The sequence below is a fragment of the Ilyonectria robusta genome, assembly GCF_021365365.1.
Source record: "Ilyonectria robusta strain PMI_751 chromosome Unknown BGZ61scaffold_4, whole genome shotgun sequence".
Classification (NCBI taxonomy): domain Eukaryota; kingdom Fungi; phylum Ascomycota; class Sordariomycetes; order Hypocreales; family Nectriaceae; genus Ilyonectria; species Ilyonectria robusta.
In genome coordinates, this window is record NW_025764438.1 from 1,480,741 (window position 1) to 1,507,754 (window position 27,014).

The 27,014-nt window shown below is 52.9% G+C and overlaps 11 protein-coding genes across 11 annotated transcripts; 5 read left to right on the top strand and 6 right to left on the bottom strand.

The window, feature by feature from the left end:
- The first annotated feature begins 56 nt into the window (after positions 1 to 56).
- Positions 57 to 1,863, top strand: BGZ61DRAFT_445175 (P-loop containing nucleoside triphosphate hydrolase protein). Its single transcript, XM_046245043.1, has 6 exons — positions 57 to 198; positions 252 to 280; positions 496 to 510; positions 568 to 592; positions 691 to 1,122; positions 1,175 to 1,863. Exons 1-6 carry the CDS (start codon positions 170 to 172, stop codon positions 1,758 to 1,760), a joined length of 1,116 nt encoding a protein of 371 aa, XP_046108531.1. The 5' UTR covers positions 57 to 169; the 3' UTR covers positions 1,761 to 1,863.
- Positions 1,864 to 2,981, bottom strand: BGZ61DRAFT_585517 (uncharacterized protein). The gene is made up of 3 exons (XM_046256408.1): positions 2,419 to 2,981; positions 2,243 to 2,329; positions 1,864 to 2,189 (listed from the first exon to the last, which is right to left on the bottom strand). Exons 1-3 carry the CDS (start codon positions 2,547 to 2,549, stop codon positions 2,084 to 2,086), a joined length of 324 nt encoding a protein of 107 aa, XP_046108532.1. The 5' UTR covers positions 2,550 to 2,981; the 3' UTR covers positions 1,864 to 2,083.
- Positions 2,982 to 3,020: 39 nt separating this feature from the next.
- BGZ61DRAFT_445180 (acyl-CoA dehydrogenase/oxidase) lies at positions 3,021 to 5,434 on the bottom strand. The gene is made up of 4 exons (XM_046245044.1): positions 4,965 to 5,434; positions 4,805 to 4,881; positions 4,000 to 4,744; positions 3,021 to 3,935 (listed from the first exon to the last, which is right to left on the bottom strand). Exons 1-4 carry the CDS (start codon positions 4,986 to 4,988, stop codon positions 3,426 to 3,428), a joined length of 1,356 nt encoding a protein of 451 aa, XP_046108533.1. The 5' UTR covers positions 4,989 to 5,434; the 3' UTR covers positions 3,021 to 3,425.
- A 498-nt stretch (positions 5,435 to 5,932) lies between these two features.
- Positions 5,933 to 7,062, bottom strand: BGZ61DRAFT_165457 (small GTPase superfamily). The gene is made up of 7 exons (XM_046237518.1): positions 6,948 to 7,062; positions 6,833 to 6,886; positions 6,657 to 6,752; positions 6,405 to 6,584; positions 6,304 to 6,348; positions 6,149 to 6,251; positions 5,933 to 6,102 (listed from the first exon to the last, which is right to left on the bottom strand). The coding sequence occupies exons 1-7, from the start codon at positions 6,975 to 6,977 to the stop codon at positions 5,993 to 5,995; spliced, it is 618 nt and encodes a 205-aa protein (XP_046108534.1). The 5' UTR covers positions 6,978 to 7,062; the 3' UTR covers positions 5,933 to 5,992.
- A 395-nt stretch (positions 7,063 to 7,457) lies between these two features.
- BGZ61DRAFT_585520 (uncharacterized protein) lies at positions 7,458 to 8,758 on the top strand (the record flags this gene model as incomplete). The annotated part of the gene is made up of 3 exons (XM_046256409.1): positions 7,458 to 7,685; positions 7,751 to 8,335; positions 8,384 to 8,758. The coding sequence occupies exons 1-3, from the start codon at positions 7,542 to 7,544 to the stop codon at positions 8,756 to 8,758; spliced, it is 1,104 nt and encodes a 367-aa protein (XP_046108535.1). The 5' UTR covers positions 7,458 to 7,541.
- On the bottom strand, positions 8,752 to 10,957 carry BGZ61DRAFT_445189 (nucleoside phosphatase family-domain-containing protein). Its single transcript, XM_046245045.1, has 3 exons — positions 10,526 to 10,957; positions 9,122 to 10,472; positions 8,752 to 9,066 (listed from the first exon to the last, which is right to left on the bottom strand). Exons 1-3 carry the CDS (start codon positions 10,737 to 10,739, stop codon positions 9,009 to 9,011), a joined length of 1,623 nt encoding a protein of 540 aa, XP_046108536.1. The 5' UTR covers positions 10,740 to 10,957; the 3' UTR covers positions 8,752 to 9,008.
- Positions 10,958 to 11,432: 475 nt separating this feature from the next.
- On the top strand, positions 11,433 to 13,825 carry BGZ61DRAFT_445190 (PUL domain-containing protein). The gene is made up of 2 exons (XM_046245046.1): positions 11,433 to 11,999; positions 12,055 to 13,825. The coding sequence occupies exons 1-2, from the start codon at positions 11,727 to 11,729 to the stop codon at positions 13,522 to 13,524; spliced, it is 1,743 nt and encodes a 580-aa protein (XP_046108537.1). The 5' UTR covers positions 11,433 to 11,726; the 3' UTR covers positions 13,525 to 13,825.
- BGZ61DRAFT_565910 (uncharacterized protein) lies at positions 13,604 to 14,717 on the bottom strand (the record flags this gene model as incomplete). The annotated part of the gene is made up of 3 exons (XM_046255913.1): positions 14,258 to 14,717; positions 13,808 to 14,160; positions 13,604 to 13,753 (listed from the first exon to the last, which is right to left on the bottom strand). Exons 1-3 carry the CDS (start codon positions 14,625 to 14,627, stop codon positions 13,604 to 13,606), a joined length of 873 nt encoding a protein of 290 aa, XP_046108538.1. The 5' UTR covers positions 14,628 to 14,717.
- A 1,219-nt stretch (positions 14,718 to 15,936) lies between these two features.
- Positions 15,937 to 16,566, top strand: BGZ61DRAFT_445194 (uncharacterized protein). Its single transcript, XM_046245047.1, has one exon. The coding sequence runs from the start codon at positions 15,990 to 15,992 to the stop codon at positions 16,416 to 16,418; it is 429 nt and encodes a 142-aa protein (XP_046108539.1). The 5' UTR covers positions 15,937 to 15,989; the 3' UTR covers positions 16,419 to 16,566.
- A 1,818-nt stretch (positions 16,567 to 18,384) lies between these two features.
- On the top strand, positions 18,385 to 20,330 carry BGZ61DRAFT_514997 (uncharacterized protein; the record flags this gene model as incomplete). The annotated part of the gene is made up of 7 exons (XM_046252222.1): positions 18,385 to 18,526; positions 18,582 to 18,679; positions 18,745 to 18,843; positions 18,896 to 19,738; positions 19,792 to 19,915; positions 19,974 to 20,030; positions 20,086 to 20,330. 7 exons carry the CDS (start codon positions 18,385 to 18,387, stop codon positions 20,088 to 20,090), a joined length of 1,368 nt encoding a protein of 455 aa, XP_046108540.1. The 3' UTR covers positions 20,091 to 20,330.
- A 429-nt stretch (positions 20,331 to 20,759) lies between these two features.
- On the bottom strand, positions 20,760 to 23,134 carry BGZ61DRAFT_445197 (amino acid permease/ SLC12A domain-containing protein). Its single transcript, XM_046245048.1, has 5 exons — positions 22,697 to 23,134; positions 22,443 to 22,604; positions 22,233 to 22,386; positions 21,934 to 22,162; positions 20,760 to 21,878 (listed from the first exon to the last, which is right to left on the bottom strand). The coding sequence occupies exons 1-5, from the start codon at positions 22,927 to 22,929 to the stop codon at positions 20,944 to 20,946; spliced, it is 1,713 nt and encodes a 570-aa protein (XP_046108541.1). The 5' UTR covers positions 22,930 to 23,134; the 3' UTR covers positions 20,760 to 20,943.
- Between the last annotated feature and the right edge of the window lie 3,880 nt (positions 23,135 to 27,014).

A 27,014-nucleotide genomic window follows, 5' to 3' on the forward strand; every position in this document is an offset into this window, starting at 1 on the left:
TGTGGGCGCTGAGGAGAGATTCTGCCGCGCCTCGTCAGGTCCTCACTCGCCCCACCTGGGAATCTTGGACTGAAGACCAAACATCGAGACTCGACTCGACGCCGCTTTTGTTTATTCTTTTCGTGGGATTTTGTCTGGGGCGCGACGGGCGCTTCCAACCAACGGCATCATGGTGAACATTACAGAGAAGATCAAGGAGTTGGTTGTCCCCGGCCTTTGCTGTGGCGGGGCAGTTGCTGATTGCCCCTCAGGATTGAGGATGAGATGAAGAGGACTCAAAGTAAGTAGGCTTGATGCCGTCGCGGAGAGACAGAAGCCCCGGAGGATAGCCGAAACCGCTTTTATGAGGATATGTCATCTATTGCGAGAGTTTCCGTCGTGCTCCTGGCAGCACGCGACCCATTGCTGTTCGGTAGTGGGAATGAACAGAATTTACTCTCTTCGGATGGGACACTCATTTGGTCACTGTTTGAGAATTAGACTAATTTCTCTTAGAAAACAAGGCTACTGGTATGTGTGCGACGGATTATCTTAGCCAGATATCGAACCATTATTAACCTGTCTCAGAATATCATCTGGGTCTATTAAAAGGGTGAGTCGACTATCTCCTGAGACACGCTTCGGATGAGGAAATGCAACGGGACAATCTTGTGGCTGTTGCTCGCATTCTTTGAGTGCTAACTAGTCTAGAAAACTTGCTCGACTACGAGCACAGCTTCTAGAGCCTGGTCCAGGATCGGGAGGTGGCGCCGGTGCAGGTTTCGACGTTAGTAAAAGTGGCGATGCTCGAATTTCCCTAGTCGGCTTTCCGTCCGTAGGAAAGTCGACTTTCCTATCCAAGGTGACCAAGACGAGGTCTGAAGTTGCTTCGTATGCCTTCACAACCCTGACAGCTATTCCCGGTGTGCTGGAGTATGGTGGTGCTGAAATCCAGCTGCTCGATCTTCCCGGTATCATCGAGGGTGCTTCCGAAGGAAAGGGCCGGGGACGGCAAGTCATCTCGGCGGCAAAAACCAGTGACTTGATTCTGATGGTCTTGGATGCAACCAAACGTGCTGAGCAGCGAGCCCTGCTGGAGGCCGAACTGGAAGCTGTCGGTATCCGACTAAACTGCGAGCCACCGTTAGTTCCCTTGTGCGGAACCCACTTCACGTTGTGATGCTGACGAGAGTAGAAACATCTACCTGAAGATCAAAAAGGCCGGCGGCATGAAAATCACGTTCCAGTCGCCTCCTAAGAACCTGGACGAAAAGATGCTGTACAACATCCTCCGCGACTACAAGATCCTCAACTGCGAAGTCCTGGTCCGTGACGAGGACGCAACCGTCGACGAATTCATCGACGTCATCATGAAGGACCACCGCAAATACATCAAGTGCCTCTACGTGTACAACAAGATCGATAGCGTCTCTCTCGACTTCCTTGACAAGCTTGCGCGAGAGCCCCATACCGTTGTCATGAGCTGCGAGCTCGACCTTGGCATTCAGGACGTGGTAGATAGGTGCTGGGAGGAGCTGAAGCTGATCCGTATCTACACGAAGCGAAAGGGTGTCGAGCCCAACTTTGGTGAGGCGCTGATTGTGCGGAGCAACAGCACCGTCGAGGACGTGTGCGATCGCATTCACAGGACCCTCAAGGATACCTTCAAGTATGCGCTGGTCTGGGGAGCGAGTGCGAGGCACATTCCTCAGAGAGTTGGTCTGGGACACCCGGTGGCGGATGAAGATGTTGTTTACATTGTCAGTGGTTGGCGAGCATAATCGTGCTCTTTGTCTGGACATGTCAGGCAGGATGATGCGTGAAATAAAAGCAAAGGCAATTTCAAAATCATCGAAGTCAGGTATCAAATGGATAAATTCATAAAGTACGACACCACCCAAGAAACCAAAGTCCAGTCATCGCATCATGTCATTACAAGCCAACGATTTTCATATCCTGCACAACGAACATGTCGTAAACCCTGCCGTGAACGCCGCCAGTCCGCCGGGCCCAAAGTTCCAGCAACGAAAACAAGTGCACCATAATGATTCAACAGACCAAGCTGTATCTGAAAGAGTGAGAAATCAATGAATGGTGTTCAGTCTTAGAGCTGGAAAGCCTTGGCTGACGCGGCGGGTGTCGTACCCAGGGGGTTCTCGCCCTGGAGTTTCTTAGCGCTCGCTTGGGCGAAGAGCGACTTGGGCTTGACTCTGCGAGAGGGTTAGCAGATGCGACGACGAGCGGGAGGATGGGAGTGACGAACTTGCTGGCGTGCTTGTTGCGCAGAGCGTTGATCTTGGCCGTGCAAGGGCTCATGATGTTGTCTGAGGGAGAGATGTACTTGTTGTTCCTATTGCAAAGTGTTAACGGTGGCTGTTCACGATGATGATTTACTATGGCGGGCTTGTCGCATTGATTGCGGCGGGGGGTTGCACGTACGTATCTTCCTCGGCCATCTTGGACTGGAGGACCTGGCGATGGTACTCCATGCTCTTGACGTCCTTGCCAAAGACCTGCTGGTCGACCATGGAGGCGTTGGCGTCCTTGTCGGCGAGAACCTTGGATGACATGGTGCTGTGCGTTGTGGTGTGGATTGATTGGGGTTGATTGTTGAACGAACGCGTGTGCAAGATGAAGTTGGCGCGGTAGGAGTAGATCAGGCGTATTGAGACAATGCGATGGCTCGGTGAGCAGGCAGGGCAAATGCAGTTGCGAAAGGAGCTGGATGAGATGGATTGATGATCTTGCAAGGCTGGAAGAGCGTGGGATGCGAGCGTTAATGTAGTAGCAGCGTGAGCACTGATATTCCCGGCGAGCGTGCACAGCTTTCAGCGCAAAATCGCATGTCAAGTAAACGGAACATACGGTCGGCGGGGCAACGGCGATTCATCAGCCAGGGTGCGACGTGGAATGTGCGAATGTGCGCACCCCGGCAGGAGGTGGGGCCGGGCAGAATTGGGGAATTGGCAGGCACGCAGCCCCCGGTCCGTGTTTGGACGGCCCATGTGAAGGCCCTGCAAGAATGGTTCTTGGGAGATCCTTGAGATTTTCGCAACCACCTAATAAACAACGACAACGCATCATCGCCACGGCAATGGCATGACCCCTCCCCTGGCTGCAGCGTGCGCGGGAGCGGCATTGTCTGGGGTAATTAGCAGCAATGACTCACGGAGCTAAGGCAGAGGGCGAGCGTCGTGTCTGGTATCAGCATTCTGCAAGCCGTGCCCAATCATCTTCACCGTTGGCTGCGAGACTGGACGACACTGCTACTATACGATGCTATTGTATATCATACACTATGGCGATCTGACTACGAACCCAATGTGACCCTGCAGAAACTCCACTGCTCACTCAGACAACGCGGCCGTGGCCCAATCTCGCGGGCGTGATGTTCATGCGTTGTGATTAGATTCGAGCTTCCAGATTCCAAATTCAAGGCTCGCCGTCTATATCTTCGCATGCTTTATCCTCGATCCCGGCTGCGCGGGCGTCACTCCGTACTGTGCCATCAGCTCCGCCGTCTTCTCGCGCTGTCGCTTGATCGTCGCCGTCGCCTCGGCGCCACGCTTGTTTTCGTTGCGACCCAGCTGCTGCAGATGCACCTCGTCGGGGCCGTCAGCCAGTCGCAGCGTCCTGATACCTGCCCACATGTATGCCAGCGGCGTATCCTGCGAGACGCCTGCGCCGCCGAAGGCTTGCACTGCGCGGTCGATGACGTTGAGAGCCGTCTGTGGGACGAGCACCTTGGCCTCGGCAATCTCCTTGAGGGCCTTCTTGGGGCCCAGGTCGTCCATCTTGATGGCTGCGTTGAGCACTACCATGCGGGCGGCATCGATCTCGATGCGGGACTTGGCGATCCACTCGAGGATGACACCGTGCTCACGGAGGAGCTTGCCGAAGGGCTTCTTTCCTTCGTCGTTGACGCGGTAGAGCATCCAGTCAAGTGCTCGCTCCGCCTATGTGATATTGTCAGCAAACTGTTCACCTTCACCACTGCTGCGATTCTGAGGGTATACTTACAGCACCAATGCTGCGCATGGCGTGGTGAATTCGGCCAGGTCCGAGACGGCCCTGAATAATCTCAAAGCCCCGGCCCTCGCCAAGGACCATGTTGGAGACGGGCACTCGCACGTTCTTAAATGTCAGGTGACCGTGACCGTGAGGCGCATCGTCGTAGCCGTAGACCTTGAGCATCCTGTCGATGGTGATGCCGGGAGTGCCAGCCGGCACCAAGACAACCGACTGCTGCTGGTAGGGATCTTTGTGGTCCGGGGCCGTCTTGCCCATGACGATGTAGATGGCGCACCGCTGGTCGCCGGCGCCGCTGGACCACCACTTCTGACCGTTGAGGACATACTCGTCGCCCTCGCGGCGGATGCTCATCTCGATGTTGGTGGCATCCGACGAGGCAACCTGGGGCTCCGTCATGAGGAAGGCCGAGCGGATCTTGCCCTCCATCAGGGGGCGGAGCCACTGTTCCTTCTGTGCGGCGTTGCCGTACTTGGCGAGAACCTCCATGTTGCCCGTGTCAGGGGCGGCGCAGTTGCAGGCCTCGGAGGCGACGCCCGAGCGGCCCAGCCACTCCGCCATGAGGCCGTACTCGAGGTTGGTCCAGCCGGGCGACTCCTTGTAGTGGCCCTTGGGGAGGAACATGTTCCAGAGGCCGAGCTTGCGGGCCTTGACCTTGAGTTCCTCGATGATGGATGGGTGGCATTCCCAGCGGGCGTCGCCCTGGCCAGTTTGGGCCTCGACGATGGGGTCAGCACTGAATTGATGTCAGTTTAGGCATTCTCGTGATGGAGGTTGGTGGGAGAAGAAGACTGACGGGATACATTCTTCCTCGACAAACTTGGCGACAAGGTCAATCGTCTGCTTCGCCGCCTCGCTGACGCGATTCGCAGCCTGTACGTGGCAGCCAGTCAGCATCAATTATACATGAAGTTGGGCCAATGCCATGATGGCTCATCAAGAGGAGGGCAACCTACGATAAGGGGGATTCTGGCCGACATGCTTGCTGCAAGCTGATGACGTATCACAGTAGGGACACGAAAGGGGAAGAGAGGTGCGAGAGGATAGATGCAGAATGTCTTAGCTTCAACCAACTCTCTTTCCAAGGACGGGCAACCGATAAAAAGACGAAGAAGCGCGAAAGTGCCTTATAAAGGAAATTGAACCGACCAGCTGTCTCGGCTCTAAACCAGAACCCCAGCTCCCCAAACCTAGGTCGCTGCAGCTTCTCCGCACTCGTCGAATGTTTGCAGCGCCCGATGCCGAGGTCCAATCCCCAGCGCCGCTCCAGTTGGCTGGCGCAGCTCCCAGGCCAGCGACAGCGGGGCGCTGGGCGCTGGGGGAATCTGGGGTAGGCCGCTGAGAGCGCTGGACGAGCTGTTCCTGGAGCCTCGGAGCCGGGTGGGGCACTGCCGAGGATCCAGCCGCTGCAGTGTCAAACAGAGCCGACGCGGCCGGACGCCAACGCCATGACGGACTCGGACGGCGTGGCTTTAGAAGGTGGAAACGCGAACCAACGTATGATTCCTGGGCGAAGTCGAGATAGATGCACGCACTTCGCGTCTGGCTCGGTCTGCGATACGAGATGTGCTCCGACATGGTCTGATATGTTCTGGGAAACGACTTCCGTCCTCATGCCTCGAGACACGACTGGGCTGCTATCACTCGGGAACAACGGGGTCAAGGCTGGATTCGACCTCAACAATGAGCACTCTTGGATCAAATCTGTGGATACCAAAACCAAGACAAAACACGGTGGACGAGGACGAATAACTTCAACATTACGACCAAGCCACAAACGATACCGAAAAGCAACAAAAGCGCAACCATGTATAACACCAACGAAAAGCAGTCGTCTCTCTCGGTATGCTACATCCAGGCAATGATAACAATGTGTCTGGCGAGGAAAGAAAGTAAATCTCCCCGCAAAGAAAACAGCCCCTCTCGTGCCTTCATCAATCCTAGTCGGCAATCGCCAGTCTCTTCCCCTCGTCTAGGTAGTCCTCTAGCAGGCGCATCCGTCGCGGTCGTGCTCGATGTCAATGTTAATCGGATCGTCAAAGTCGCCGCTGAACTCCTCAGACTCCTCCTGGGCCAGAGCGTTTCGGGCAATGACTGTCATGTGTGAGCATGTGCTGAGTATGGATGGGGAGTTACGTACCCTCAAATGCCTGGTCGATGTTGATAGCCTCCTTGGCACTCGTCTCGAAGTAAGGGATATCACCCTTGGACTGGCAGAAAGTCATGGCACGCTTGTTCGAAATCTGTCCTTGTGTTAGCATGCGGCTCAACCAAAAGGATATTGAGGGCACCCACCACTCGCTTGCTCTCCTCAACATCGATCTTGTTACCCAGAACAACCTGTAACGCCGTTAGCACAGACCCCAACTGCCCATTCTCCGGCGGAGGCAGCTTACGAAGGGGAAGTTGAGCGGATCCCGGGGCGACGCCTGGATCAGGAACTCGTCTCGCCAGCTGTCCAGCGCCTCGAAGCTCTTGGCGTTGTTGACATCGTATACTAGAACACAGCAGTCGGCACCTCGGTAGAATGCCACGCCCAGAGACTGGAATCGTTCTTGACCGGCAGTATCCCAGAGCTGGAGTGTCGCGAGTTAGTATTTGCATTTCGGAGAGACTTCTGTGAGGACATTGTCACAGCTGTGTCGTACCTGCATGGTGACTTGTCGACCATCGACCAGGACCTCTCGCGTTAGGAAATCGGCGCCGATAGTAGCCTTGTAGCTAGCACTGAACTTCTTGTTGACCTATTCACGTCGGGATTCCCCATTAGCGTCACCGGGCTTTTGAAGGAGGCGCCTGTGATAAGGGGCGTGGTGGTCCGTACATATTGGTTCATCAGACTGGTCTTGCCAACACCGCTATCCCCAAGGATAATGACCTAATTCCAAGCACCATCAGCATCCATGTCCCCAGCAGCTGCAGGGACCCAAGTGCCGCACCTTGAGGAGGACCTTCTTCCTCGAAGACATGTTGACTTATCGTCGTGGACGGAGCGAGTTCAATGACGTTATCTCGAGGGTTTGCAGCGCAATCTCGCAATCGGGGGGCCGCTGGTCGAAGCTGGTCGCCGGTCGGGACCTTGTAGTAGTCGTAGAAGCTGCTGCCTGTCGTCACAAGGCCTTCCGCAGCAGGTGGTTGCTTAGATGAGGGGCGTTGTGACGTGGTGAGAGGCGTCGCGAGGGATGTTGTTTAAAGGCAGACGCCGCAGATGACCGGGACGACGAAGGACGCCAATGTCGCAGCCTCGCCCCGTCGCTCGCGGTGACCAATGCCCAGCGCGCTAGGCTGCGCTAAGGCTAGGCCGATGCATAAATATACGCGCACAGGCGCTGGGGAGTGGGGGCAATGCCTAACTGTGGCGCTGGGAACTTGTGCAGACCACGTGACATCATATGCGCCGGCATCATGCGACGTCACCCCCTGTCTCTCGATAGCTTGGTTGACCGATTGGAGATAGGGTCATTTTCCCCAGGACTCCCTCCAAGCATTATAATGCCTGATGGACTCGTGGGCGAGTTCCGGGCCGCTTAACGATGGTCGACGATGCTCTTCTCGACAAAGTCCATGCCCTGAGCGATCTTGAGCTGGCAGTGCTGCTGTGTCTCATCAGCCGCGAGCACTGTCTAGTTAGTACGGCGCCAGATGCAATCGACGACCTGTTACAGGAGCTACAACTGGTATGGAATCTCCGCAATGTTCTGGTTCTACGATTGAGCCCAGTAGCTCACGCACAGATATATAGGTAGCGACCAAGACATTTGGCCTCAGCTGGGTCGTCATCGACTGCAACTCTTCCACCACCCTCGAGGACTTCGCCGCCGCCCTCCTCATCCCACCCCAGCAGCCTTCCTCCAACAGCCGCTCTGACTCTCCTTTCCGCCGCAACCGCGCAGACTCGTATTTCGTCTCGCGACCTTCATCGAATCCTTCCGCGCCGCTCTCTCCGTCAATCCCCGCGCCCTCCTCGTCGCAGATCGCCAACATCGTCTTCGCCAAGAACCTTGATCGCGCGCCGCAGGCCGTGCAGATCCAAGCCCTCGAACTGCTGCGCACCCGCCGCATCTTTACTCGCACGTCGGTCCAGACTGCGCCGAAGCAGTTCGTCTTCATTCCGGTGCTGGAGGCTGCGAGCGGAGGCGAGGCGCACGTCACAGCGCACTTAAACGACTTCTTATACATCGCTTACTGGCATAACCCGGAGGATGGATTCGTCAACCTCGAGGAACATGATGTTGGGGATGGAGCCGATACTGCATCGACCGGTAGCGTTGTGAAGCGAGGAACTGGCGAGGCTTCTTCATCATCGCCTCCTTTGATTTTGGAAACAGTACGTCGTGGATTCGTGGTGATTCCCAGTAGCTAACATGCCTCACAGGAGATCAGCCACCTAGGCAGGCTGAGCCAACAAGCTCAAGTCGACATCGAAATTGTCCGCTACCAGATGAACATCATCTCCTTCCTCCGAATGCACCGAGCCGTGGCCGGAGGCATCACACCCACAGCCACAAAACACTTCACCCAGCTCATGCGCTGCCTCGCACCCTTGCACGGGCTCGACTACGTTACGCCAGCTCTTTTGGGACTCGCCGCCAGCAAGGTCTACCTGCACCGCATCCAGCTCACTCCACCTGAAAAGGAGAGGAGCATGCAATGGGGCAGTCGAGTCGAGGCAGTCGAAGCATTACTCGAGGATATTGGACCGGAAGATATAGTCGAAGATGTCTTGGGTATGGTGACCGCGCCGCTCTAGGCCGTGCCACCCGTGTATTAGGTAGTCTATAATTCTACACCTTGCGAACAAAACTCATGACCCCTGATGCTCAATGAGCCGACTCGTAACCCAGTCCAGGTCATTCCATCATGCCAGACAAACCATGCGTGTTCGTCTCCCTTTTGCCGTGTTCCCAACATACATGTCGTTCGACTTTCCCAAGTAAAGTCGCCGCAGTAAAACAAATGCGTTACATAATTTCCTCAACGCCGTCATGCTAGAGGTCCGTCTAAGAAACCTCGCTAATCTTACATTGCCAGCCGGAACCGGCCTCAAGGAGGGGCAAGCTAGAGCGTTCGTTAGCATCAGAAATAACATGTCGAATGGTAGAGGGAGGCTTACCTAGCACCCAAGCACCAACCAAGCTCGTTGTTGTTGATCTTCTTGGCAACCTTGACTTCCCGGTCAATGGGCATGTCATAACCAGTGTGCAGGAGAGCCATCATGAAGTTGAGATCCAAGCAGTGCTCAGGTCGGTCCAAAAGCTCCTCCATGGCGCCGGGAACGGTGCTGAAAATGTCCCAGGCGGACTTGCCCATGCACACAGTGTGGGCGAGATCGTGCATCTCGCGGAGGGTAAAGGAGTCGGGCATGCCAAGGGGCTTAGTGCGGTCATAGAAGTAGGAGAAGATGTAGACATCCTCCTGGGCAAAGGTCTTGGCCAGCGACGGCTGGTGAACACCGTTGAAGGAGCAGGGCGCGAGCTTGCACTCCTTCTCCTTGACCAGAATCTTCTCAGCAAGGTTGCGGCACTGAGCGGGAGCAGGCTCCAGGGGACCGGTGAAGTTGAAAGTAGCCTTCTCGGTCTCACTGATCTTGACCTCGATTTCCTTGGTCATTCCAGGAGCGACGCAGGGGTGGACGACGGACTTCTTCATCCACGACTTGTCGGCGCCATTGGCCTCGCTAACATCGGTGATCAGGGCCGTGTGGATGGCTTCGCGGGCGGCCATCAATCCGAAACCCAGGTGAGAGTGCTGGTACAGATCAAACTTGCGGCCACCAAAGTCCAGCTCATACTTGTGGTCACCGTCGGCAAGCTTCTCGGGAATGCCACCATCCGCAGCAACCTTGAAGTTGGGCTCGAAAACAATTTGAGTTGAGCCACCACCAAGGTCGAAAACAGCGACCGAGTCAGTAGAATCGGGACCGCCAATCTTGCCGAGGAGGTAGTTGGTAGTAATCCAGGCATAGACACCTTCCATGGAACCGTCCATGATGGCAACGCCCTCCTTCTCGCTGTCGACAACAGGGAACGGGTAATCCTCGTGGAGATGGCGTCGGACTTCGGCGAGGATGGCGTCGGCCAGTTCAGGACCAATCATTCGCAGACCGGCGGTGGCCTTGACGGCAACGGGGGTGCAGCGCTTGAGTTTCTCGGGGACGGTATCCATGGCGACCTTCAGGAGGGGATCGAGACTCTTGGCGGCGCCCACGGGGTCATTCTTAAAGGCGCTGAGGCCGCCGACAGACTTCTCGGTCATCTTGAACTCCTCGCCCTCGAGCTGGGGGGTGGGGCCGCAGTTGTTGAACTTGTAGACGTGGATACGAGAGCCAGTGCTGCCGGCGTCGATCATCAGGACGTACTGGACAATGGGCTTGTCCTTGGAGAACGACTTGGTGCAGAACTTGGTGCCGTAGGTGTCGTCCGAAGGAGTCTGGCCATCGCCGCCGCCGCTGGTGGGGTGCGAGACTATCGCATGTCAGCGCCTCGAGGGCCCAAGAACCTGGTTCAGTAAACCGTACCTTCTTTGTAGATCTCGACTCCCCTGGGGGACATGAAGTAGAAGAGGGTGACGAGGACGAGGACGATGGTGGCCGTCTTAATCCACCGCGACTTCTGCGCCTGCGTCATGACGGAGTCCTTCATCTTCTTGGGAATGAACTTGTAGCGGTCGGGTTTCTCGTGCGGATCCTGGGCTACTAGCTTTGTTGGTAGCGAGACGGATGTTCTTCTCATGAGCGCGGGATCCGTCCAGGATAGAGAGGAGACGGCGCGGCAACGAGAGGGACAGTCGTTAGGGGGGAAGGCCGTCGCGCATGGGAGTCGCGATGTATAGATGAGAAGGGAGAAGTCGAGGAGGATGCGTGGCCGAGATGGTGTAGTGGTTGTGGCAAGGGGAAATGAAAGGATCCGATGCAGTCTGGCGTAAAAGGAGTCGAGTTGCAGACGACGTGGATGGGAAACTTGCAGGCAATCTAGACCGTTCTGACCAATCTGCATCTACAGCGGTGATGCGTTCCTCCCCACAGTGGATCTAACAAGGACGGATTAGGGGAATACAGAGGGATAACCCCCTGAGTCTGAGGGGGCGATTGCTATTTCAAGCCACGCTGACCACTATGACGGCCTGCCAAAACCTGCGACAGCGCTCAGATAGCCCCTAACTTTAGCGGCTCCACCAGCTAAATGCCGAGTCAGCTCTGTCCGCTTGTAGGAATGGCCCAGCCACCCAATCAGGCGTGTGTATTCTCATTGGCCATGTCCAGGACAGATCGAATCAAAGAACCCAGAGGCGCATCTGAATGCGAGGCTTGTTCCCTGTTAGAGTTGAAGGTTGGGGAAGACGAGTTGATTGACCGATATCTCGGAGGTACCGAGGAATGACGGCTCTTTTAGTAGCCCTTCTATGTTTTGTGATCTCAATGGAGTCCTCTTGCCAGATTGTGCCGGGTCAAGTCGGCGCTGAAAGATTACTGAGACAGGCTCGCCAGTGCTCAGCCATCCAGAATCTTCTAAAACGTACGCCAGTGTTGCCTTGCTGAGATCAACTTTCCCTTAACAACTCAACGTCCCTCCTCTGCACCCCCGATATTCCATCCTCAGTTTATTTTGGTGACGCCTCAAGCAACATCAAACACTCCACAAACTCAACCCCCGCCGCTCTGCTTCTCTCCACCGTAAACCCTCCATTTCCCAATATCGCATCCACCACTTATCAGTGAGATGGACGTCCACTTGCTGGTGTACGACCTCTCCCGAGGCCTGGCTCGCCAGATGTCTGCCGGCATTCTGGGGTTTCAGCTTGACGCCATCTATCACACCTCAATCCAGGTAAACGGTCGGGAGTATGTCTATGACGGCGGCATCATTGCCATCGCTCCCGGTTCATCTCACCTCGGCCAGCCAATGGAGAAGATGCACCTTGGTACCACAAATCTACCGATCGATGTCATCGAAGAGTTCCTCGACTCTCTCCGGCCCATTTTCACTCTTGAGGCAAGTCTTCTCCTCTTGCATCTCTCCTAGTACGCGCTGACTCAGCTATCTCTAGGCATACGATCTCTTCCACCACAACTGCAACAACTTCAGCGATTCCTTCTCCAACTTCCTTGTGGGAAAGGGAATTCCAGAGCACATTTCCAAAATGCCCCAAGCTGTTCTTGACTCGCCGATGGGCCGTATGTTGTTGCCCCAGCTCACTCAAGGTATCAACGCCGGGAGACAGAACGGGTCCATCCTCGGTCTACAGCAGAGCTCGCAGACACCAGTCCAGAACCAACCCGTCGCTCCACCAAAGCACGCTGTCAAGCTTGTCAATGATCTCTCGGAGTTCAATCGGCTGCTTGAACAAGCACAGTCCTCATGTGCAGTCGTCTTCTTCACCTCCGCCACTTGCCCACCTTGCAAGATGCTATACCCGGTCTACGACGAGCTAGCCCAAGAATTTGGGGATAAGGTCACCCTTATCAAAGTCGACATTTCTCAACAAGGCGGCCACCAGATTGGAAGCAAGTTCTCAATTCGAGCTACTCCAACCCTCATCACATTCTTGAAGGGGGAGCAAGAGAACACTTGGTCCGGTGCTGATCCAGCTAAACTCCGTGGGAATGTCCAGCTCCTAGTCCAGATGGCTTTCCCTCTCCATCCACACGAGAAGTTGCATCTTCCAAGCTTCTCGAACCCGAATATCAAGCCTGTGTTGTATGCCAAGGTCCCACCCCTAGACAAACTAATGGCCAAGATGGGCCAGAGCGTCGCGAACAAGACCGAAGTCCAAACTCTCAAGCATTATCTCGAGGTCCGCACCCAGGATGGCTTACAAGATGCCATCGTGCCTGAGATGAAGCGTCTATCCGCTCTTATCAGGGATTCCGTGGACTCGCTACCCATTGAGATCATGTTCACAATCGTGGATTTGTTTCGATGCGCCCTTTCCGACCCCAGGATCAGCGGGTACTTTGCGGAAGAGGACAATCATCAGACTGTACGGAGCGTGTTGGATTTGGTCAACAAGCAGACTGACTGCCCATATGCTCTCCGTTTAGTCACATTGCAGTTGGCCTGCAACTTCTTCTCGTCGCCCCTCTTCCCAGAAGAAATCCTCCGCAAAGAGGATTTGCGAGCCCCAATCATCCAACTCATTTCCTCTAGCTTCCTCGACGAAAGCCATAATAATGTTAGGGTTGCAGCGTCTTCGCTTCTCTTCAATCTGTCTCTGGCAAACAGACGAGCCGCACAGGACTCAAAACCGACATTGGCAGAAGATGACGAGATCGAGCTAGCAGCATCTGTGGTCGAATCCATTGGTCAAGAGGAGAAGTCCGTCGAGGCCTTGCATGGCATGCTACTTGCCTTGGGAAACCTTGTCTTCCGAACGTCGCTGGATGGACAGCTGGCTGATCTTCTCCGGGCATTGGACGCTGAAGGAACGATCTTGGCCAAGAAGGCAGCCTTTCCACAGGAGAAGCTGATTACAGAAGTAGCTGTTGAATTGCTAAGCAAAGGCCTCAGGAAGGCATAGTGTGACGGATCTCGTATCATCCATCCCGTTTCACTCCTGAACTAATGAAGATGTATATATTACGCACCCATGAATACCATCAAGATCTTTTCCCTGGGAGTGGATAGCCTCCAAGCTTTTGAAAGAAGATTTGGGCTTTGAGAAAGATGTCTGACATGGCCTCCCCAGTCCAGGAAAACGCCGTGTCTGCGAGAGGGCCCTCAATCTCTCTACACACCCCGCTCACAACCTAATCTTCAGTAAGCGTAGGTTTATTTAATAGAAATGGCCTCGTTTGACCTACCAGACAGCATTTCCCCTTCATATTTGTGTCTAAAGACATGTGAAGAATGCCCATTGCTACATCCGCCGGAGTATTCGTCGGGAGCCCTTCTGCTTTCCAGGCCGACAAGTAAGCCTCAGTAATAAAAGTAGGGGTGACGAATGGCGCAACGCTGTTGACGCGGATGCCTAGGCGTTGCGCTGCGGTGTGAGAAGATCTCAAGAGACCCACGACGCCGTGCTTCGACGAAACGTAGGACACAACCCCGGTACCGCCGAAGTATCCCGATGTTGATGCGACCAAGACGACGGATCCGCGCCATCCACTTGCATCGGGTTGGTTGTCTTTCATATGAAAGACCGCGTGCTTGAGAGCTGCATCATGGTCAGCAAAGTGGCGGTTTGGGAGAAGGCCGAGACGGCAGACTGTTCATTGTGCCCTTCAGGTTCACATCAACTACTCGGGTGGAACCATCATCCTCCAACTCTCCCTTCTCATTCACGTCAAAGTCAAAGAACTGGCGGCTCTCCATGATTCCGGCGTTTGCGACCACAATGTCCACAAGCCGGAACCTCTCAATCGCCAATGCGAACAGGGCTCTCACCTCATCCCAAACAACGATGTCAACAGGTACAAACAAGGCTCTGGATTCATCACCCAGACTCTTAATGGCGTCTTCGGCGGACTTCCGCGATGATGCGAGGTCGGCGATGACAACGTTGGCGCCATTGGCGTGGTATTGTCGGATCGTCTCAAGACCAATGCCATTAGCCCCGCCCGTGACGATGGCAGTTTTTCCAGAGACACCACTCAGCAGGGATGGATCCGGGGAGAAGGACATGCTGTAGAACGTCGGGATTCCCTAAGGATATATCTTAGGCAGTATGGGATTTAGAAACGGGGAGTCCTTAGCTTCGAGTGTGTATTATGTGTGCGGACGGCAATGTACCGTGAGGGGACGGTACCTACCTGTGTTGGGGAACCTCGACAACGCAATCTTTCGCACCACGTGCCGACCCGAAATGTAAAGACCGATTTCTTGATTCATTCTTAAAAACAAGACTTCTTTAACTCTGTGCGCACGACATCTAGACATTACAGACCTCATCGCACCTTTTTTGCTCAGTATCATGGTCCAGGATTGAAGTTCGCGAACTCCACTTGCGTCACTCGGATTACTCGCAGTCGCCATTTTGCCCTAGATTCGGATCTTCTCTTGTTTAAATACTGTATTAAGGCACTGGCGAGTATTTTTAATTTATTTACGTTGATTCAGACTCGAATCTCTCACACGTGGGCGATACATGGAGTAGCAGAGCGGGGAGCATCAAGGACCGGATATCTTGACCCGCGAGCCTCTTCATGTCAAGCGTTGATGTACAACTCAGCAATAATTACTCCTTGAATTCCAGATAGTAGAGAAAAAAAACCTCCCAGGTGTTAGGACGCCAGCTATCAGGGTGCACAAAAGGAGAGGGGGTAAGTAGGTAGTCGCCCGGTCAATTTACTGTTGGTTCTGCCAAGCAGCAAAGATGGTGCCCGCGCAGCATCAATAGCATCAATAGCGCCAACGACATTGATCTAGTAGCAGCCTCCCTTGGATTTCTCTCGTCTCTGGTTGACATGGCCTCTTGCACTAACCGCGTATCTTTATTTGATTTGAGTTGGATCTTGGCAGCTGAGTGTAGAATAGTTTGAGATGGGGCTTGGGTTCATCTCGTTGCATATATCAGCGAGAGGAATTCCCGCCGCCTCTGATTCAACCTGCGCAACGATATCTTTCCGTTTCCTCTTGTACATCCTCTCGTCCTACGAGAAGATGACTGTCACCAGTCAACCATCGAACAGCAGTGTTGTATGTTCGACAGAAGGCACCAAAGGTTTATGACTCCACGGTTGTTCAATAGTCTCTCGTGGTAGCCTCCGAATTAATGGCTAGTAGGACCGCGCCCGATGCCGCATTTTGTCTCCAACCACCATGTACACGTCTGCCACATCGTCATAATGTCGCGACTTGTTATAGGCCACCGCCTCATCCTTGCAATTTGACTTCAAATCTACGTCAGGGCTGGGTGAGGCTCACGTCAGCATCAATAACTATATATCGGTCGAGATTCCTGTCGATGAGGGGACAGCAACTCTCCTTCACAAATAATCTCAATCAAAATTCACCTGCGAGAAATTCGTTTCCATCATCTTCACCATGGCAACCGACAAGCTTCACACAAAGCTCAACGAATGGTGGGAAGTTATCCGCGCTCTCAAGCCCGATTCGCCCCAAGAGGACTGGGATAAGTTCAGCTCCTACCTCAGCCCTTCCGCGGTCATCTACTACAACGGATTGAGTGCGCCTCCTGCCCGGGGTATCGATGAAATCGTGGCCGAAATGAAGAAGATCCTGGGGTTTTGGAACATCGTTGAGCGTAGGGTGGTGTCAGAGGGCACGGATGCGGCTGGGAAGACAGTCTTTTGCAGCATGAACAACCGGCTGATGATTCTTGGGGAGGAAATCGACTATCCAGAAACGGTTGTAATTACATTCGATGACCAGGACCGCATTCTCGATCAGAAACTGTACAGCGATCGGGCAATCATTGGGGAGATTTTTCAGAGGAAGGCTGCTTCTGCTTGATCCAACTCGTCAAGGGGACAGAAGGGTTGACGGGAGTGGGCTTAGACTGTGTAATCGGTAAGGTCGGCTGAGCAATACAATGATACGGTGTCAAATCCGAAGTACGATGTATTGCTTTATACATACTTGCTACGGAGTGTGAATTGTGTATCTTAGAAGCTGTCTTGCTCCAGAATGCAAATAAATTCTTGGCTTATATGTCCCCGACATGTCCCCGGCTTACATGTCCCCGACTCACATGTCCCCGAATTACCCCCCGGAGTGGAGTACAGTGGACCTCAGCAAGGGAGCAGGAGAAGCGGGTGCACCAAGCCTCGAAGTTATATATAGTGTTGATATGTGAGAGGATATTGATAGAGTGTGATTATCCAATAAGAGCATATCATGATAAGCACATGTTGCTTCATCCTCCGTCCGACAGCGGCAGAACGAAGACCAGGAAGTAGCACCACGTCAAGTTGCCTATCACCAACTAGCACCAAAAGGGCCGGTACATTATGCAGTTCATACTTTCATGACACTATTGGTGGCTCTTGCAAATATTTGGGTTTTGGGGCTTGAGTCATGCTGTCGGTGCTGAAACACATCGTCTATGAAGGTTTCTCGTCACGGGTGTATAACCACCGCTTACTAGGCACTATGAGTAGACACTGGGGCCATCCAGGGAGAGCCAAGAAATGCACCTTTCCTATAGTAAATCATTATGTGGAAGATTGATATTTAAACTTTTGGCGAAAACGCCGACGGACGACATACCCTTGTTTAACGACGCTCGCATCCGAGTATCCGGCTTGTCTCCTTGGCACCTGTTTCATCTGTACCAATCGCGGGTCTTGCTTTCTTGGCTTAATTTGCAGTCTTTGAATCCTTCGTCCCGTCTCCGGACTCCGTCATCCCTGGTGCCACATTGATCGTACATCGGCTTTAGATCTGGTTCATGACGCCACTATCGAATCGGCGGAGGATATCTTAGCGTATCGCGCGTCGACTCGCCTGGTTAGCTTCTGTGTGTTTTGTTTGCTGTGAACACGTGCAAGGATTATTTAATCCGTAATCATATAGCCTTCATTTAGTTCACTTCATTAACGTGTCTGACGGCTCTCAGCTGTTACGATGTAAGACCCATCACGGTCGACCAAACATCAACTTCAATCATCATATCACGAACCACTCCACCCCGCCTACTACGTAACTGGCAATTTTCCTCTTTGGGCGTTGATCTTTCCTCGTAATCGCGTACGACCGTGGGCTCGTGGGCTTATTCTCTTGGCGTTGAGTTACATCCCTGCAATGGGAAGTTCTGCCCCAGCATTTCTTCACAACCTCCCATCGTGACGCCACGTTGAAACGGGGGTTAATCTTACCATCGAACTATTCAATGCGTTGGTACACGCATTAATGGCCAAGAGTTATGGGGGCTGCTGTCTCGTGTACATTTTCCCGCCTGATCCCCATATCATACGGCGCAGCAGGGGGCTCCCGTTTCAGGGGTTTGGATTAAGAAAAGTGCAGTGGGTTCTCCCACCGTTTTTAAGAGAGTCCCCCGTTTTTTAAAGTTCAAAATGTCTGTGTGTCTGTGTCTCGCCAAGATGCGCCTGTGCCGGAGAACTCGGACGTCCCGTTGTAAATGTGACATCATGAGATAGGTTTCCTTGGACTGGATGAAACTACCTTCTCGAAGCGGAAGTCGGGCAGCTAAGTTACTCTTTACGCGAATTTCTCTTTCGGGATCTATGGGTCTTCTACTTCTATGGGTCACGATCAATAGTAGGCCCCTTGATCGATATGTGACATGGACTATAAGAGCGTCAGGTTCCATGCTTGTCTTGAAATCGGCCTCGAATGATCACTCACTCACTCGCTTCTCTTCATTGTGCTGTGCCATTATCTTCGGTTACAACCGTCCGACTTGGACATTTCATTCTTTATTCCACTTTTCACATTACATTCATTCTTTGCAGCGATCATGAGATTCTCTCAGCTTCTAGCGGCATCACTGCCTTTGGCAGTCTCGGCGGGACCGATTACCAAGGCTGTTACGGCCCGCCAGGATGTGGACTGTTCTTCGTCGTCTTCCACTGGACTGAAAGCGGAGTGCTGGGCTGCTCGTTCGTTGAATTCACATATTATGGAGGAGCGTGTTGATGCTGACAACTTACACAGTTGACATGAACAAATACATCACTGACTGGGTTGCCGCAAACGGAACTGACGCCAACTGTGAGGCACTGGGCTTTGCTCAGTGCTTCTTGCAGTTCAATGTAAGTACTATCTATCAAACGGCTCTCTCAAGTGACAATGGACAGCCAGGCTCACATACAACCAGGGTTTCACCGGACTTACCTGCAACTTGATCACGAGCGACACTTGCACACCGTTCCAAACCAACAGCCCTGAGAAGTACGACTCTCAGCAGCAGTTCTACGTAAGGCGTGAATCTCCTTGTTACTAAATCTCTTCTAACTTCCAAATTACAGGCTCTCTGGAATATCTACACTATCTACCAATTTTTCAACCAGTATTCTCAAGCCCTCAGCAACGGTGCTTCGCTTGCAGGCCAAACCATCGATGCCATCGTGGCTAAGGTCGCTCCTCCTGTCGAAGCCCCAGCTTCGACGAGCACTCTTATGAAAGTTCTTGGTTCCACACTCAACGTCGTTTCGATTTTCACAGGTGTGGTCCCTGGAGCATCAGGTGTGGCTGTAGGCTTCATCCGTTCAGGACTCGGTGCCGCCTTCGACCTATCAGGAAAGCTGGGCGAAACCCTTGGAGTGACTCAGACTGCAGATGATCGATTTACTCAGCTGGGAGATATCGGCTCTTCGCTCGCGGGACTAGTCGAAGACTATCAGAGTAACCTCTTGAAGACGGTGCAAGAAATCCAGGGAAACCACACCTTGTTCTTGGCGGCTGCTGGCGACGGCGGATTCTCCCAGCGAGTGACCACATCTCTCACCATCCAATCCAGCCAGCTATACAAGCAGCTGCAGTTGTTTGTGCTTTCAACTGCGCTCAAGGCCAACGGAATCATCTCGTCTAGAAGCACTGGAGTAAAGGTCCTCGAGTTTGCCAAGGAGACTGGCGATATCTCTTGCGAAGCATTCAGCGAAGGTGGAAACTGCAATCAGTGGTGGTTCGACGAGGCAGCAGGCAGCACATACGCTCTGCACAACCCCAAGGACTGGGAGAACACACACATTGACCTTACTTTCGCTATTGTCGATAACGGATGGGCTACGTTAGATCAGATCTTCAAGATTGAGGATTGTGCTGGCAAGGAGCCCACATTCGACACGGCCACGCTGGGAATTACTTGCATGGTGAGTGGAATACCATATCTTCTTGCTGGGCGACTTACTAATGCTTTCAACAGGCAAACCACAACTGGTGTGAATGGAACTACTCCGATACCCCCAGGGCTGATCCCCAGTTTACGAACTGCGACAACGATGGCGAGTGGGGCACCCTCTGCGGAAGTTTCCAGAACGGTATCAAGGGTAAGGCTTTTATTCTCTGCTCAAATTGAATCGAGAAACTAACACGTGGATTTCTTAGTGCCTGAGTCGTACCTTGGCCCAATGCTCAAGATTAGCGGTGGTACATGCAAGAAACGTAAGAAAAGTCTGCCAGTGCATAGAATACAAGATGTGCTAACTTGACACCCTAGTCTAAATTCAGACGATAAAGATCACTCTGAATTTCGCTTGACGCCCAGCCAGTATTTGCCAAGAACCTCACGCCTGTTCAAACTAGTTCAATACCGCCATGGCTAATTGGGACTTCATGACGTTGGCCAGTCCGGTCTCGTGCACTCGCAAGGATTCGTGGGCGGAAAGCAGATTTATGTCATTTACTTATCGTGGTTTTTCCAACTCGGCATCATACCCAGCAAAGGGCCTTTCCTTTCTTTTATTTCTTTACATCAATCATAGACTCTTAGATGAGAATTGCTTTATGAAGCGGATCCTGGTTGTCTCTGTAGTATATTTCTATCGGCTCACACGGTCCCGTGCATATGCTTGCCCAAATGCCGCACAGTACAAAACAGTCCGCTTATACCACACCATGAGCTGTAAATACCAAGAGTCCAATCTAGCAGCAGGTTTCAAATGGCATTTAAAGCTCAGAGTCAAAGATCATAATATTACCTCTCCATAATTGCCTAAGTTAGTCTTTCTGGAATTCGCCTTTAAATGGCCCAATAACCACCATTCTGGAGTGTCACCGTCACTATTGCAAGCATTCTGGTCGCTTTTTCAAGTTGCCACGTTCAGAGGATGCCCTGTTACAATTCAAGGGGTGGCGTAATTTTGTGGAAAGAGGCTTTTGAATGCAGAATGAAGCTAAAGCACCAAGGAAGCAAGAAGCCGAAATGCATAAAAGACAATCACTGGTGTTTGAAATAGTGCTGTTTCGGTTTGAGGTATCTATTTAAACGCTCTCATGCTAAAAAGAAAGCAATAAAATTCTAACTATGGTACACAATAAACGACTTCCAGGTAGTTTCTAAGTAGTCAGAATCCAACTAGAAGACGATGTTCAACACTCGCTTCCAAGCAGGTGCGGCGGCCAGCTCTTCTCGGAATGCCCGGATGGAATCCCAATCGTGCTCACGACGACCAGTGTCAAGGTCAATCTCACTGACCTTCAGCCAGGTCTCCCGCTTCCAGAGATAGCCACCGACGTAGAAAAGGATGACCACGGGGAAGGCTAGGTAAGACTCGAAGAAGCCCTCAGCAGTGCCAAGGGAGCCGTCGACGTTGGTGATGGCAGTGTAGAACTGAGCGATAAGAATGATAACGTTCAGTGCCAGGCCGATCCACGAGCCAGTAACGCCGAGAATGGCCTGGAAGGGGATCTCGTCCAGGGTGTGGCCGTGGTACTTCCAGGCCTGTCGGAACCGGATGTGGCAGAGACAAATAGAGCCCCAAGTAAACAAAGCTGCTAGACCTGACAGAGCCTGCAGCCAGGTGAAGACGGTGTTACCGTTTCCGTCGACACTCAGGTAGCCCAAGAAGCCCATGAGAATAATCAAAGCAACCGAGGGTAGGGGTCGACCAGACTTGTCAATGAAGGCGAAGAACTTGGGGGCGTAACCTTGCTGAGCAAGAGCGACGAGAGTACGGCTACCACCATACACACACGACACACCGATGGAAAGCACGGAAACCAAGATGATGACGTTCATGAAAGAGTCGTAGCCCTTCAGGCCAGCATTGGCGATGGCGATAACAAAGGGGGAGGCGCTGGGATCATCGCTTCCGGCGTTCAACAGGCGCTTATCGGTAGAGTCGACCAAGAATCCGACAAGGAGGAGACCGAGGACATAGAAGAGGGTGATTCGCCAAAAGACTTGCTTGATAGCACTAGGGAGGGCCTTGGCAGGGTTCTTGGACTCGGCAGCCGCCAAGCCGACAAGCTCGGTGCCACTGAAAGAGAAGGCGGCGGTAACGAAGACACCTGGATATCTTTAATTAGCAAACACTCGTAGGTTGGGTTAAAATATCTCACGTACCACAGAAGCCTCGGAAACCGTTCTTGAAGGCACCAGGGTCGTACCAGAGCCTGGCGCCCCAATACTCGTGGTACAGACCATCGGAGGGACCACCTCCGCAAACGAGGACGACGGCAACGATCATGAAGATGATTGTAGCTGACAGCTTGAGCAGAGATGCCCAAAACTCTTCCTCGGCGTATCCCATGGTACCAAAGATGTTGATAATGATGATCAAGGCCAGGAAAACCTATAGGGGATTAGTGTCGACTTCAATTATTCGAGACAGGGCTCGTGTGGGCTTGGCAATGATGACTTACACTAATCCAGATGGCGACGCTAGTATCCGGTGCCCAGTACTGGATAACAGTGCCGCAGACTGTCAGTTCCAGTGGTAACACGAAAGCCCACTGCATCACATAGTTCCAACCCATGGCGAAACCCCAAGACGGATCGACGAAACGGTTGGCGTAACTAATTTCCAATGTTAGTAAGTCAAGCAAGCTCAAGGGTAAACATCAATCACCCACGTGTAGAATCCACCGGAAACAGGGTACATGACAGCAAGCTCTCCCAGAGCGTAGACGACGTTGAACATCATGACACCCATGATGAGGAAACCAATCAACACGGAGCCAGGGCCGCCAGTGTTCAAGGCACCACCACTACCGACGAAGAAACCAGCACCAATACTATTGTGACGGTCAGTAAGAAGATTCTACATTTTGCGAGTCTTGTGTTGTGCAATGTTGACTCCTTTCGGGGTGGTTGGCAAGTTACTCACCTGCCTCCGATGGCAATCATGTTGAGGTGGCGAGGCTTCATGGTCCGCTCCAGCTCCACAGTACCGGAGCCATGGTCCTGATGGGCCGTGAACGAGGCGAAGTTGAGTCCATTGCGAGTGGCCCAGGACAGCTCGGGCTTGGTGATGGAGCCGCTGGAAGCTCCCTTCTCCTCGCTACTACGGGAGTCCGGGTTCACCACCACGGGTTCGCTTTTGCTTTCGATGTCGGCCATTGTAGCTTCGAAAGTCCAAGACTTGGTCAAATTGGCTGGATTGAGACGGCGCTGGGGACTCGAGGAGAGATCGGCGCAGCAACGCAGGTATAAGTTCTTATAAGTGTTTCGCCAGGTGCCATTGCGGCGCTGCGGGGATTCAGCAGATAGGCACCCTTAATGGCAGTCTTGAATGAATGCGGAAGGTGAGCGAGTATGGGGAAGCCCAAAGACGTAATACGAATGACAGCTACAATGGTATCTGGCCTTCGAGAAGTCTTCCACGGATAAGGCGGCAAGTCCCTGGCCGGAAAAAGTGGCACACCAAAACACACGGTGGATTGGCCGGGCCCACCGGCGCGAACATACACGCAACTTGATTCGAATTTCCTGGGGTACAGACACGCGAGGCCGCCCGACGAAGCCCCGCTGACAGGCACGTTCCCATTAACGAGAGATAAGGGGCGGCGTTTGGTGGTGCAGGATGCTGTTGTTGGTGCTCCGAAGACGGATCTCGAGCAGTGTGAAGCTGATTCTAAGTGGGGCGAAGGGGGATGCTGTTACGCGTCACGAGTTTACCGTCAGCCAACATGGTACAAATTGCTGGCCACAAGAGGAAGGTCTTCTGGACATGAGCCTGTACAGCCTGGACAATCTGGAATATACGAGTGAGAACACGGGGGCGGAGGATTTGGAAGCAAAGTGGCCGCCGTCCTGGGGATGATGAAACCGAGGGCCGCTAGCTCGTGGGATCTACGGCGCCACGCGCTCATGAGGCTGCGCTACACCACCCCAAAACACCATGCTCAGCAAGTTAGCAGGCCGGATTCAAGGATTAGACAATGCCACCCTGCAAGATGACCTCCATAAACGCCCGAGCCTAATCGCCATAACCCTAACCAAGGGCGGGCGGGATCTTCTGCGCTCTTACGCATCCCCCCCGGACCGCATTACGCATTACGCATTACGAGAGAATGGAGCGTCAACCTAGGAACCATTACCCTGTGCGGGCGTAATAGAAGGGATAATACAACCTTAATTCCCGACGCACTAACTTAGAGCCCTTATCCGTCCTCCGCAGTGGAATGAATCACTTAACTTATTACAGATCCAAGTGGAGTGGAGTGCCGTGCCGTGGCCTGTTGTTGTTGTTGTTGTTGTCGTCGCCATTTGTTGCCTCCCTTTTTAAATCCCTTTAAATCCGGATTAAACCCGCCCATTGTTCAGCCCCATCGGACCGTCGATCTGCCCCACAGCGATGCGGGCAGCCCGAACCGTCTTGGCGAATCTTGGCAAAGCTTCTCTCCGTAGGATTGCAAGCGACCCATGTGCGTCTCCACAGCGTTGGCCAACCCACCGATAGATACACCTGATAAGCCGCTTTACGGGAGACTCACACGAGATGAATGATGCTTATCAGTCCTCATTCAGGGCGCATGGACGGTGGATCGTGGATTGTGGATTGTGGATTGTGGATTAGGGACTGTGAAATCTCACCACTACCGAACATGCAGCTTCCGTCACAGGGACAGACCCGCATCTATCTGTGCCGCTCTCATGGGTCGCTCCTATGGCACAGCACCATATCGTTTCATGGACGGACTGGCCGGTGCTAATAAATACACTCGACACCGTTATCAAGAAGCGGTCCCTCACCACCGTAAGCCCTGTTGATTGCACTGATCCTGCCGGCGCCGTACATCCGAGCGCTGGTAACGATATTCAATTGAGTCATCTGCGTGGGCCATCCTGGCTGGCCACTATCTCAACAGAACGGTATCATTGTCCCCAAGAAAGCCAGATTACCATGCTTTCAGAACTCTAACAATTGTCCCACATCTCTCCAAATATGGCAAACCCATCTCCGTCGAGACTCACCAGCGCTCTAGGGTATCTGCAACACAACCTCGATGGCACATTCATCATGAACGGCAAAGAAAAGAAAAAGGCGAATCAACACCAGACTCACTTCTTTTAATTTCTATTCCTTCCTCCCCGTAATCTATCTGGCTGTCAAAATCAAAGGTATTAAAATGTTCTCCCTCTTAACCATAAGCGAGATTCTAAGTTTGCGCTCCGATTGCAAGGCACCTTGGTCAAAGTGAATGGTTGAAAACGCCAATCGGTTTCGCCTACTCGATTGCGCCAATCTCTGGAGCTAGAACCAGAAGGGTTCACCCTGATTAGGCGACAGAAACGTGCACTCCCCAATGGTTTCGGAGAAGCCGAATGGTTTGACTCCCTGGACCATTCTTGAGTTTATCCTCTCGGTTATCCACAGGATGGCGGTAAGGCCTGCCACAAGGGAGTAGCCAGGGATGGACATCTTACGAATCTATCGAATCGAACGCCAAGCCTTGGCGTTCGAATCGAATGTGACCCCGTAGATTCGAATCGAATCGGACGCATCTCCCACAGATTCGTATCGAATCGAACGTGCCACAATTCTTGTCCTGTAGATTCGACTCGAATCGAACACATCTCCCGCAGATTCGTATCGAATCGAACGCGCCACAATTCTTGTGCCGTAGATTCGACTCGAATCGAACATGTCTTCCGTAGATTCGATATCTATCGAATGCCAAGATTCGATCGAATTCGATTCGAACTCGATCGAACGTAGAACTAATCCCGGCGGAGACCGAAACACCAATAGGACCTAGAACCAAATGGACCGTCGTCATCATCACCAGGCCGTCATGCCGTCATACCCCGACAGAAGAGTGGTGAGAGGTGCAGAGCGGGTTTAGAAGGTATCACGGCTTCAGATAAGACATCGCAGAACATCGTCAATTGTGCAAAGGCAGGTACTAGGCAGATTAAATGTCACTCGTCCCCCTCAGCGACGCAAGTGCGTCAACCCATTGATCATCACTGAGGCTAACCAGCGGCAGTGAAGGCGTGTAGATCCCAGCTTTACTCCATGATCGAATGCACTGAGCCATCGCCACTATCTCCCTCCTCAGCCGACTTCTCAACGGTGCCGTCATACGTCCTGCACTGCTAAATGTCCTCTCGCTCTCCGCAGACGACGATGGGATGGTGAGCATATCAACCGCCATCAGAGACAGTCGCGGGTACCGATTCCTGTTGATTTTCCACCAGTCAATCGGCCTGCTTCTGTAGTGGTGACTGTTGACAACATCCTCAGCACAGTACCGAGCATATTCGTCATCAGCAGTCGCTCCTGCTGTCGTGTGTTTCGTCTTTCGGGTGCTCTTGCGGGCACTGGACACTGCCAAGGACGAACCCTGGGCGCATGGCGACCCAGCTACACTCCTGGCAAGTCTCCGCTCAATGTAATCCATTGAGGCCTCGTCAGATGTAGCGAAGACTTCGTAGTCAACTTCGCGTTCCCTGTAACTCTCCCAGATCTCCAAGAGCTGGGATTCGTACTCTAATCGCCAACCCTTGGCCTTACGAGAAGGCACTCGAGACCACAGTTGATCGAGAAGGCGCCACTTCTTCGCCGGGTTGAAGACAACAGCGCCGACATAAGCTGCGCTAGTCAGACAGTTGTAGTACTTGTGCAGCTTCTTCCATCCGAGCTTGATAAAGACCTTGAGCAATCTACGGGTTCTGCTATCGAGCCCGTCGTAGATGGCGACTTCGACGTCCTTCTTCTCCTTGCTCACTGGATCCTCAACTTCTTCAAAGATTGTGCCTTCGATAGCTCCTTCGAGGTGGTCAAGTAGGATCTCGAAGACAGGGAAGTATTCATCGAAACTACCGCAAGTCGACCTCGCGTCGGGAATACCGTCGCCCTGAAGTTGCTTGGTGGCGATTTCAAAAGGCTTCAGAAGCTTGACAAGCACCTCGATAACCTTCCAGTCGTACGCACTTAAGCGGTATTGCAGAACTGCCGGTTTCGGTTTGTCACAAAGACCCTCAGTTTCCCAACGGTTCTGAACGTCATTGAAGAACGTATTGAGAGCCGGGCGGAGACGAAGGGCCCTCTCCATCATCCGCATATCCGAGTTCCATCTGGTGGCATTGTTGAAGACCCAGTGAAGTGTTGATTCATGGCCGGATTCCTTGCGCTGAGACTGAAGAAACTGCTCGTACAGCTGTGTAGTCGCTCGCAGCTGAATCCCGATGTTGTGAAG

Excerpts from the sequence above, each read along its gene's own strand:
- BGZ61DRAFT_445194 (XM_046245047.1), top strand. The coding sequence starts at position 15,990 with ATGGCAACCGACAAGCTTCACACAAAGCTCAACGAATGGTGGGAAGTT.
- BGZ61DRAFT_445180 (XM_046245044.1), bottom strand. The coding sequence starts at position 4,988 with ATGTCGGCCAGAATCCCCCTTATC. Across the intron at positions 4,745-4,804 it reads GTCGAGGAAGAATGTATCCC|TGCTGACCCCATCGTCGAGG; the intron begins GTCAGTCTTCTT and ends ACATCAATTCAG. Across the intron at positions 3,936-3,999 it reads CCATGCGCAGCATTGGTGCT|GCGGAGCGAGCACTTGACTG; the intron begins GTAAGTATACCC and ends AATATCACATAG.
- BGZ61DRAFT_445175 (XM_046245043.1), top strand. The coding sequence starts at position 170 with ATGGTGAACATTACAGAGAAGATCAAGGA. Across the intron at positions 199-251 it reads ATTACAGAGAAGATCAAGGA|GATTGAGGATGAGATGAAGA; the intron begins GTTGGTTGTCCC and ends ATTGCCCCTCAG. Across the intron at positions 1,123-1,174 it reads CGACTAAACTGCGAGCCACC|AAACATCTACCTGAAGATCA; the intron begins GTTAGTTCCCTT and ends TGACGAGAGTAG.
- BGZ61DRAFT_445189 (XM_046245045.1), bottom strand. The coding sequence starts at position 10,739 with ATGAGAAGAACATCCGTCTCGCTACCAACAAAGCTAGTAGCCCAGGAT. Across the intron at positions 10,473-10,525 it reads AGTCGAGATCTACAAAGAAG|TCTCGCACCCCACCAGCGGC; the intron begins GTACGGTTTACT and ends GACATGCGATAG. Across the intron at positions 9,067-9,121 it reads GGTTGGTGCTTGGGTGCTAG|CTTGCCCCTCCTTGAGGCCG; the intron begins GTAAGCCTCCCT and ends CGAACGCTCTAG.
- BGZ61DRAFT_445197 (XM_046245048.1), bottom strand. The coding sequence starts at position 22,929 with ATGGCCGACATCGAAAGCAAAAGCGAACCCGTGGTGGTGAACCCGGAC. Across the intron at positions 22,605-22,696 it reads ATGATTGCCATCGGAGGCAG|TATTGGTGCTGGTTTCTTCG; the intron begins GTGAGTAACTTG and ends CCGTCACAATAG. Across the intron at positions 22,387-22,442 it reads GTTTCCGGTGGATTCTACAC|TTACGCCAACCGTTTCGTCG; the intron begins GTGGGTGATTGA and ends ATTGGAAATTAG.
- BGZ61DRAFT_445190 (XM_046245046.1), top strand. The coding sequence starts at position 11,727 with ATGGACGTCCACTTGCTGGTGTACGACCTCTCCCGAGGCCTGGCTCGC. Across the intron at positions 12,000-12,054 it reads GGCCCATTTTCACTCTTGAG|GCATACGATCTCTTCCACCA; the intron begins GCAAGTCTTCTC and ends AGCTATCTCTAG.
- BGZ61DRAFT_585517 (XM_046256408.1), bottom strand. The coding sequence starts at position 2,549 with ATGTCATCCAAGGTTCTCGCCGACAAGGACGCCAACGCCTCCATGGTC. Across the intron at positions 2,330-2,418 it reads AAGATGGCCGAGGAAGATAC|GAACAACAAGTACATCTCTC; the intron begins GTACGTGCAACC and ends ACTTTGCAATAG. Across the intron at positions 2,190-2,242 it reads CGCAACAAGCACGCCAGCAA|AGTCAAGCCCAAGTCGCTCT; the intron begins GTTCGTCACTCC and ends ACCCTCTCGCAG.
- BGZ61DRAFT_165457 (XM_046237518.1), bottom strand. The coding sequence starts at position 6,977 with ATGTCTTCGAGGAAGAAGGTCCTCCTCAAG. Across the intron at positions 6,887-6,947 it reads GGAAGAAGGTCCTCCTCAAG|GTCATTATCCTTGGGGATAG; the intron begins GTGCGGCACTTG and ends GCTTGGAATTAG. Across the intron at positions 6,753-6,832 it reads CCAGTCTGATGAACCAATAT|GTCAACAAGAAGTTCAGTGC; the intron begins GTACGGACCACC and ends CGACGTGAATAG.